The sequence below is a fragment of the Ooceraea biroi genome, chromosome 4 (genome assembly GCF_003672135.1).
Source record: "Ooceraea biroi isolate clonal line C1 chromosome 4, Obir_v5.4, whole genome shotgun sequence".
Taxonomy (NCBI): domain Eukaryota; kingdom Metazoa; phylum Arthropoda; class Insecta; order Hymenoptera; family Formicidae; genus Ooceraea; species Ooceraea biroi.
The window spans coordinates 3,914,873-3,925,046 of NC_039509.1; the positions used below are offsets into that span (position 1 = coordinate 3,914,873).

Consider the following 10,174-nt stretch of genomic DNA (forward strand, 5'->3'; position numbering starts at 1 on the left):
GTGGTAAACTGCCTCAAATTGCGGCTAAGTTCAAACTATTGATTACAATCAATCGCGCGATTATGAATACGTGACGAGAAAGCAAGTTGTGCAAATCGCAAATTACGTTATTACAGTCTTCCATGATTTTAGGATATTTTCGTGAACAATTAACGCGTTGTATGCGAACTATTTCTTAATTTAGTTAAAAGAGGATTTAAAGAGATTTTCAAGCGCGTGTTGTATTCACTTTGCACGCGCATGCGCAGCAGCTCGCGCTCGACACGACCAATCGAACGTGATTCTCGTCGCATACGGTGTCTCGTTTGACTAGCGCAGCCATTTCGTGAAAACACCGAGCGGCTTCCACGGTCCTACTTCCTTTCCACGACGTGTAGCACAGACAAGATGCAGAAGGTGAGTTTTCGATCGATTTTGTGGACTAAAATCGCGCGATTTCGGAGGCGAAGCGTCGTTCGAATTTCTAACGTGTGATTTTCTTCGCAGAAACAAAAAGAGCCGATCCAGTACGTGCAGGTCTTCGGACGCAAGGTGAGTTGGAGCGATCGGAGCGAGTGAGGTTAGGTGATCGCGTGTCTCGTGCTGTCGAGCGCGAGCTAATGTAATTTATATGTATCCTGGATTATGTATAATGTACTGGAGTAAATAATCTGGATTTTCGTGCGTTACAGAAACGCGCGACCGCGGTGGCCTACTGCAGACGTGGCCGTGGAAATCTCCGTGTCAACGGCCGGCCGCTCGAGCTGGTGGAGCCCCGCGTGCTGCAGTACAAGTTGCAAGAACCCATTCTACTGTTGGGCAAAGTAAGTACCTGAAACCCAGACAAATAAGCTGAAGTCTGAGACTTCTGATAACTAAGAGGACAAAGCGGTGATGCAAATTGCATTAGAAAATTTCTAAAAATTCTTTGTTTCGCTTCGTTGTTGTGATTCGTACAATTCCATGATGTCTGTATTCCGAACATGATGGTTTGTGATTAGCAGCGGATTCTGAGATAACGAGCGCAAACGCGAGAATCTTGATTTTTTTCATGGAACAAAGATGTTTTCAAGGATACGTTTTGCATCTTGCAGGAAAAGTTCTCCGGTGTCGATATCAGGGTAAGGGTGAACGGCGGTGGTCACGTTGCGCAGATCTACGCCATTCGTCAGGCTATTTCCAAAGCTCTGGTTTCGTACTACCAGAAGTGTAAGTATATAAGGTTGACATTGATTATCAGATTGTTGGAGAGTTGTGATTACTAATGTGATTGTTGTTGCTGTTTTAGTTGTCGATGAAGCCAGCAAGAAGGAGGTGAAGGATATCCTCATTCAGTATGATCGTACTCTCCTCGTTGCTGATCCAAGGAGGTGCGAGCCGAAGAAGTTCGGTGGTCCAGGTGCAAGAGCACGATACCAGAAATCTTACCGTTAATATGCGCGAATTTCTCATTACATTTTATTCACATTATTGAATAAAAAAAAATTTTAAACTCATGTCTTACCCTTCCCGTTTTTATTTACCTTTTTATACTCATCATATAAGGTGGCTGTGTGTATGTTAGTAGAAGTTTCATTTCTCCAAAGTTTTCACTGTTTCTTTAAATAAATTTTGAAATATCCACTAAAAGCATAATTTTTGTTTTGTAGTTTAAAGTTGATAATCATTTTACTTTAATTGTGCTACATTATATCTAAAATAATTTGACCATTAGAGAGAGAGAGAGAGAGAAGACAAAAGACAAGTTCACAGAATTTAACAGATAAAAATATAAGATTTTGATAAGATAAGGAGAAATTTTGCGATAAATATCGATAAATACTCATTTATATAAAGGCTGTGTGTGCGATTTGATACGGTATATCAATCATTCGTGCACGTGTAACGTCATATTGAGCAAGGTGGAGAAACAAGTATAATGTAAAACTAATACGTTAAAACTTTCAGTAATTCATTCAAAGTGAAAACTAAAATCTTTAAACATGAAGACACGGTTCAACACCTACGATCTTGTATGTTCGGTAACCGAACTGCAAAAGTAAGTGAAATATAAAAAGCTTTATGCAAACTTTGGTAAAACCTATTGAGGTTATGATCAACATTAAATTTCTCCGAATTATAATTAATTTCTAAGCTACAGGTTTTACCTTGTTTCGATAGATTCTTAAAGCCATTGTAATGCTTTTAATTATTACAGTCTATTAAACATTAATACAAATTATGTGGACACTAACGTAACAAATTGACATGAGTATCTCAAATTTTCTGGTTTTCTAATCTTGATTCAGCTTTATAATCTTTATCACAAATTACATACGTGTGTGCAAGTTTATTTAACGATTGTGTAACAATTTTTAGGCTTGTAGGAATGCGTGTCAACCAAATCTATGACATAGATCACCGTACGTATCTCATACGTTTCCAACGTAGCGAGGAGAAATGTGTTCTCTTGCTTGAATCTGGCAATAGGATTCACACAACAGGTTTTGAGTGGCCGAAGAATGTGGCCCCTTCAAGTTTCTCCATGAAGGTATCGACAATAATTTTTCATCATGCAATAAGAGCTCAATATTGCGATCACCAATATATACCTTGTAATTACTGTGCTTTTACAGATGCGCAAACATTTAAAAAATAAGAGACTGGAAAAGCTCAGCCAGGTCGGCATGGATCGCATAGTTGATTTGCAATTTGGAAGCGGCGAGGCTGCGTACCATATAATCCTGGAGGTGTATGATCGTGGTAATATAATCCTCACTGATTACGAAATGGCGATTTTGTATGTGTTAAGACCGCACACGGAAGGGGACAAAATTAGGTGAATATATCTGCGATGCATCAAAATGCACGTTTGCTTGTATAAAATACTGACGGAAACACCTCTTGCCCAGATTTGCAGTGAAAGAGAAGTATCCTTTAGACAGAGCCCATTCCGAAACAATGCCGTCTATCGATAAAATTTACGAGCATCTTCAGAATGCCAAAGCGGGAGAGAGCCTTAAGAAAGTATTAAATCCACTGTTGGAGTTTGGCTCGGCCGTGATCGATCACGTTTTACTCAAAGCCGGATTCAGTCTTGGTTGCAAGATCGGTAAAGACTTTCGTGCGACCGAAGATATGCCGAGACTAATTCTAGCGCTCGAGGATGCAAACGACATCGTGGACCACGCGAAGAAAAATGTTTCGAAAGGCTACGTCATTCAGAAGAGGGAAGCGAAACCTACTCAGGATGGCGGAGAAGATTTTATACTCGCCAATATCGAATTCCATCCCTTTCTGTTCGAGCAGTATAAGAACCAACCGTTCAAAGAGTTCGAGTCTTTCGATGCTGCAGTGGACGAGTACTTTTCCACGATGGAAGGACAGAAGTTGGATTTGAAGGCATTGCAGCAGGAAAGGGAGGCCTTGCAAAAGCTGGAGAGAGTAAAGAAGGATCATGACCAGAGATTGAGCACGCTGGAGAAGACGCAGGAGGTGGACAAGCAGAAGGCAGAATTGATCTCGAGGAATCAGACTCTGGTGGATAACGCTATCCTGGCCATACAAAGCGCGCTGGCAAATCAGATGTCATGGCCGGACATTCAAGCTCTGCTAAAAGAAGCTCAGAGCAAGGATGATCCTGTCGCCTCCGCTGTGAAACAGCTGAAGCTAGAAACGAATCACATCTCTTTGCTGTTGCACGATCCTTACGAGGACAGCGACGAAGAATCCGAGTTGAAGCCTATGATTATTGACATAGACTTAGCCCACACAGCGTTCGGCAACGCCAAGAAGTATTACAGCCAAAAGAAATCAGCAGCTAAGAAGCAACAAAAAACGATAGAGTCCCAGGGAAAAGCTCTGAAGTCGACGGAGAAGAAGACAAAGCAGACGCTGAAAGAAGTGCAGACTATACACTCGATTAATAAATTAAGAAAAACGTATTGGTTTGAAAAGTTCTACTGGTTCATCACGTCCGAAAATTATTTAGGTGAGTGTCCTTCAACTTCCGAACAGATTTAAGAAAAAAATATTTGTTAACTCTAACGTGTGATGCACAGTGATTGGAGGAAGGGATCAGCAGCAGAACGAGTTAATAGTAAAGAGGTATCTGAAGGCAGGAGACTTGTACGTTCACGCCGATCTGACCGGTGCGAGCTCCGTCGTGATAAAAAATCCCGGTGGCAATCCTGTACCACCGAAATCCTTAGCTGAGGCGGGTACAATGGCTGTTGCGTACAGGTATAGTTTTTTACATTGGTCCTCATCCTTAGCATAACAGTTTTCAAATGCGGACGTGTCTATTTCGAAATATTCGGTACATTAAAACACGATATCTATATATGATCAAATATATTTTGGCTATAGCATAGCTTGGGATTCCAAAATAATAGCGAGCGCGTGGTGGGTGCATCACGATCAAGTATCGAAGACCGCACCTACTGGAGAGTACCTCACCACTGGGTCCTTCATGATACGCGGGAAGAAAAATTATCTCACGCAGAGCCAGTTAATCATGGGACTGGCCGTGATGTTTCGGCTGGAGGACAGCTCGATCGAACGTCACAAGGATGAGAGAAGAGTGAGAGCTGTAGACGAGGAAAGCGAGAGAGCTGACTCGATAGCCGAAGACGACAAGGAAATCGAATTGGAAGGTGATTCGGATGAAGGTAAGTGATGTAATCGATTGCTCAGTGCATGGTAAAGCTATATCTACGCGCGATGATTAATGATTCTCATACACGTAATTGCAGATGAAAATCTGGAAAATAAGGATACATTAAATACGATCCAAGAGGAGGATCACTTAAGGGAAGATCAAGAGGTATTAGACTCGTGTAAAACAGATACCAATCCTAATCGGGATGCAGACGATGAAGACGATGAACAAGATACGAAATGTCAATTTCCCGATACACAAATTAAGATTGATCTTTCAGGTCCAAAGTACGTAGATATGAAACTTCCAATTCTGTAATCGAGATTAAATTATATACATTTTTTCACAAAATAGGGTGAGACTACACGTTGACAATAAGCAGCCCTTAATGCAAGCACAGAATGATACGGAAGAGAATGTAGTTTATTTAGGGGACGACAAGCCCGTTATAATAAATACGTCAGCTAAGCAGAATGAGAAAAGGAAGCAAAAGGGACCTCCGAAGGAACCAAACGAAAAAATTGAAAAGACTGAGAAGAGCGAAAGTGATAACAAAAAAGGAGAACAACCGGTGCTGAAACGGGGACAGAAGGGAAAGCTGAAGAAGATGAAGGAAAAATATAAAAATCAGGATGAGGAAGACAGGCAACTTTCAATGCTCGTCTTGCAGGTTCCATTCTTTTTCTTATACATGACTTCATTTTATATCATCAAAAATTCATTTAGCGTCTATATCAATTTTCTCGCCATTCAGTCGGCAGGTGCGGCTAAGGAAGATAAAAGGAAAAGTAGAGCCAAAGATCCATCAGGTCCGAGACAGCAAGGAAAGAAAAAGACAAATCCAAAGCCAAACGCTGCAATGCAACCTGTGCATGCGATGGACAACGACGACGAAGATACGGGTCCAACTCCTGAGGTCGACATGCTCGATCAGTTAACCGGGAAGCCTTTCTCCGAGGATGAACTACTGTTTGCTGTACCTGTAGTGGCGCCTTACAACACCCTACTAAATTACAAGTAAATTTTGTCGCGTGAAATTATTGCTTGAAATTAATGTCTCTTTTATAACAAATCGCGATATTTGCATTTCAGATTCAAAGTGAAATTAACACCTGGTATTGGAAAGAGAGGCAAAGCCGCCAAAACAGCCGTAGCCGTATTTCTCAGAGACAAGGAAATTTCTTCGCGCGAGAAGGACCTGCTAAAGGCAATTAAAGATGAAACGATAGCTAGGAACATACCTGGAAAAGTTAAAATAAGTGCTCCTCAGATTCAAAAACTGAAAAAATAATTATTCTGTAAACTGTTCATTTTAATTCGGCTAATCGGGAACTTGTTATTCGCAGTAAATTTTTTTTACAAAGGTACCTCTTGAAGATCACGTATTTCCTTTCAATTACATGAATTAAACAAATGTCGATTGAGAAAAAAATTACAGTATCAGTTATAAGATTTTAAAAAGTTTTTATATTTTTTTTAAATCGAAATGGAATAATTGGTAGCAATGTAGAATAATTTAAGGATGAAAACTCACATTCTATTTATTAATTAATGATAATTATCTTGAAACTTTCCAAATCTAAATATACTCAAGTTAAATATGTATAATATGTAAATATGTATTTTTTAGACTTGACTCTTAAACTGTTCATTTTAACAATAAGACCATCATTATCTTTTTCTTTCTTGACAAATGAAAAGCATTCTCTCGAATCTTATAAATCGGAGCAATACTTTTTTGTGAATGACTCAATTACGTAAATATAAAAAAAAAACATATTCGAGACAAGATTATATAAAATGAACAAAGATCGTATACTGAGGATACATAAGAACAAAAATTATCTGAGTTCCCACGTGATTTTTTATTTTAGCAAAATAGTATCAAATAATTTTTACAACTCTTACAAACGTTTTACGGCGAAAATTACTATATTTTTGAAACTTATTCACATATTTACAAAACTCTGGAGTAATACTGGTTTGGCATGATCACCATCAAGAGTGTTAGTGATTATTGTCAAATGCTTTAAAAACAATGTATAAAGTTATGTATAATGAAATGCAAGAGACAGTAGAAATATCGTTTACAGTATAAATATCGCAATATTGTACTACTATTTTATTCTATGTATCAAACATATCTTCATCTGATTGAAATCTAACTCTGCCGCATTTTGTTTCCCAGGCTTTTTCAACGGCTGAACGAAAATAGATTTGAGGACGCGAATTAAAATAATAATAATAATAATATTTATTCACAGGTACCACCCTTTAGTATAAAATTAAAAGAAATAGTGGCAATCATTGCTCTTAATTTTATACTAAAGGGTGGTACCCGTGAATAAATATTATTATTATTATTATTATTGAAGGTTCATTTGGCTTTCGTCTTTTTCGCCTTTTTCAGAATTTGAATGTCATATTCATCATCAGAATTCATGTCATCCAGTGCTTTCTCAATATCCCTTATCTTGCAACGCTTTCTGTCCATCACGACGCCTACGGTACTGTTTCTCGGATTTCTTCTCACGGGAGTCGGGACATCTAAAAGTTTCGTGCGCGGACTTTTCCTGACCTTGTCCACGGGTTTCTTCAATTTTTGGGGAGTTGATTGAGAAGGATTTGCTTGAGGATTTGCTTTAGCGATGCTGTCCAATCTCAGTTTCCCGTCCGGATGATGATTTAGCATCTTCAGTCCGCTCATCAAAACGTCCCTTAACTTTGCGTAACACGGTGTCTCGTTAAATTTTACGCCGCTCAGCAGAATCATGAATTTATGGACAGCCTGCGGAGCCTGCGATGCACGGAAACATTTTTTCAGGAAACCGTTTATGTTCGCGAAAGCGTTCTCCTTCTCCTTCTGCACGGTAGGTGGATTCAGCAATTTTTCCCATGGTAACGAGCCACATAGCCAGAAGATCATGTTGTAACACAAAATTTCAATATCCCCACGTTGCGTTGGTACTGAACAACAGAAAAAGTGATATTTAGAACAGAAAAAAATAATTAGAATATGTATAGAATAAGATATTAGAATAAAACATCGAATTGATGGCTATTTGATTGAATTTGCTGATTGCCCGCAATCGCGACATAAACACGAAATCAGTTAGAATCCAAATTAACGAGCGAATAAACATGTTATGAATCTCGGATAGCGCTCAATATGTACGAGATTCGACCGAACACAGCAGAACAGTCGAGTCGATCACTTGGTTTTAAGTCATAATAAACGAATCGTTTCTACAAGAGCAATTTGGTCAATTCTTTATCGCAACCATTCACTATTCTCTCAACAGAATACATGACTAGTTTTTGTGTTTAAAGAACAGGGTTATGCATTAAGTGCCAGAATTAAATTCTTACCTCCCATGTGAGCATCTCTGCTCGTATACTGTAGAGTGCCATTATGTGCTTTCTTCGGATCAACTTTCAATTCGGTGCTCGTCGTGGAGCGAGATGCCAGACCGAAATCGACCAAGTAGACTTGATCACAGGAATTCAAATCCAATAGTAAATTCTCACCCTTGATATCGCCATGCACGTAGTTCTTGTGATGGATGTATTCTAATATATCTATCTAGAAATAGATATGAATATATGTAACGCACACATGTAAGAGATCTGTTTCAGTACCGATTGGCTTTGTCAAAATATGTTTGCGTCGAAGTAGAACAACATGTTATTGCGATATACATGAGCTGAGCGTGAAGAGACCGGAGCTGGACCGAGAACGACATTCGATAGCGAGAAGCGACCGTGAAAGTTGGCTTGACTGAAGTCCGAATAAAGACTTTGTAATACATTATTACAAAGTATCTATTTAATTTTTGACACAAACTATTTTTTCTTACACACACACGTAACGAATTACAAGCTACATAGGATATAAATAATATTTCTTACTATTTGCAAGGCTAGTTTATACACTATGTGTTCTGGAAACTGCCTGTTATTTTCTTCGAATATTTTCCACAAATCTCTTCCATATCGGTCGATTACCAGAAACCGATATTTCGTACTTTTGAACTCGTGACTTCCAGAAGCGATGTACCTGGGCATCCCAAGCGCACTGAGCTTCTTCTTCTTCTGCCAGCTATCAACTAAAAAGATACCACAATATGTTTATCAAACGCTTCGTTATACGATTGATACCAATTTTGAGAGGGCATATTTGTAAAACAAGCATAAAAAATAGCAGAATGATATTTTAATGTCAAACTTACTCTCGCTGGGCTTGCAGTTCCTCATGTAAAAGTGCATTTCTACAAATAATGGACCATTTCCATGTGGTTCCTAAAAATCAAATCAAATCACTTGTAAGCGTATAATTATACAGAATGTTTCAGGAGGAAAGGTCAATATTCTGGGAGGTGATAGTATCGGTCATTTTAAGCAAAAATGTTCGTATGAATATATGTACTATTATTCCCCACTGTCTCCGAGATAGAGCTACTTGAATGTACAGTTGCACAATTACTGACAAGAAAGAAATACTACGTACTATTTCTAATATTTATTGTTCAAGTAATACATTTTTTAGATTATAATTTTCAAAAATTCCATCATTAACATCAATGCGTAACGGGACAGTAATGGAATCATTGCCATGATAACACACTTTTGTTTTTGTGGTTGGATGAAGGTGAAGTATACAGAAGAAACGTAAATACACGATAAAGTAAATACACGAGACGTACATTCCAGTAGCTCTATCTCGGAAACCGTGGGGAATAGCACATATATTCATACGAACATTTTTGCTTAAAATGACCGATACTATCACCTCCCAGAATATTGACCTTTCCTCCTGAAACACCCTGTATAGTCACTGATACACTGCCGACAAAAGCCATAATACTTACAATTTTTATAACATTAGGATGTTCTTTCGGATTTTTTCCAGTATGCGGTGCCGCTGTAATTAACCATTAGATATCATTTAAGCAGTGTACATAAAAGAAACTTCAATATTATTTTAATAACAAATATATTACACAAAATAATTCAGTTCAAGACGTAAAGTTGTATAAGTACATCCAGTATTTTTTAATATCCGTTTTGTTTACACCAGTAAGCCCATATGTAGTGGTATCGACCGACGTGACTTCCACATTATCGCAAATAATAAATTAATAAGAGGCAAACGTGTCGATGATGGAATTCGTTTACGTACCGGAATAGACTTCCCCGAAGCCGCCGACGCCGATGGACTTGCCGAGGATCCACTGGCCCTTCGATATATCCGTGAGGATCTCGCCAGCCGGTAACGGCTCGGGCATCAAGTAACCGCCTTTCTTCTTCGGTGCTCGCTTCCCTGCTTTTGCTGCCATCGCTGCGCTGTCGAGTACGCTGCTCGTCGAGGAAACTGATCTACGATATGTAGATGCGTCACGTAACGGTAAATCGTTTGATAATTATTGACAAGCACAGGAATATCGTAATTTAATGCTTCCGCCGATGAGCAAGGGAACGATCTACCACCAACGATGTTCGACACACGTGTGACGACACCGGGGCAACCGTCGGACCTGAGCAACGAAATTTAAATAC

At 39.0% G+C, this 10,174-nt stretch overlaps 3 protein-coding genes across 3 annotated transcripts; 2 read left to right on the forward strand and 1 right to left on the reverse strand.

Moving 5' to 3' along the window:
* Positions 1 to 302: 302 nt before the first annotated feature.
* LOC105280646 (40S ribosomal protein S16) lies at positions 303 to 1,475 on the forward strand. Its single transcript, XM_011341322.2, has 5 exons — positions 303 to 396; positions 487 to 531; positions 672 to 803; positions 1,074 to 1,188; positions 1,268 to 1,475. The coding sequence occupies exons 1-5, from the start codon at positions 388 to 390 to the stop codon at positions 1,411 to 1,413; spliced, it is 447 nt and encodes a 148-aa protein (XP_011339624.1). The 5' UTR covers positions 303 to 387; the 3' UTR covers positions 1,414 to 1,475.
* Positions 1,476 to 1,735: 260 nt separating this feature from the next.
* LOC105280635 (nuclear export mediator factor NEMF homolog) lies at positions 1,736 to 6,472 on the forward strand. Its single transcript, XM_011341303.3, has 10 exons — positions 1,736 to 2,017; positions 2,338 to 2,509; positions 2,595 to 2,797; positions 2,871 to 3,949; positions 4,020 to 4,200; positions 4,327 to 4,628; positions 4,713 to 4,905; positions 4,973 to 5,288; positions 5,373 to 5,635; positions 5,711 to 6,472. The coding sequence occupies exons 1-10, from the start codon at positions 1,962 to 1,964 to the stop codon at positions 5,907 to 5,909; spliced, it is 2,964 nt and encodes a 987-aa protein (XP_011339605.1). The 5' UTR covers positions 1,736 to 1,961; the 3' UTR covers positions 5,910 to 6,472.
* LOC105280641 (serine/threonine-protein kinase VRK1) lies at positions 6,467 to 10,148 on the reverse strand. Its single transcript, XM_011341310.3, has 6 exons — positions 9,798 to 10,148; positions 9,487 to 9,539; positions 8,848 to 8,917; positions 8,528 to 8,724; positions 7,988 to 8,201; positions 6,467 to 7,585 (listed from the first exon to the last, which is right to left on the reverse strand). Exons 1-6 carry the CDS (start codon positions 9,952 to 9,954, stop codon positions 6,996 to 6,998), a joined length of 1,281 nt encoding a protein of 426 aa, XP_011339612.1. The 5' UTR covers positions 9,955 to 10,148; the 3' UTR covers positions 6,467 to 6,995.
* Positions 10,149 to 10,174: the final 26 nt, after the last annotated feature.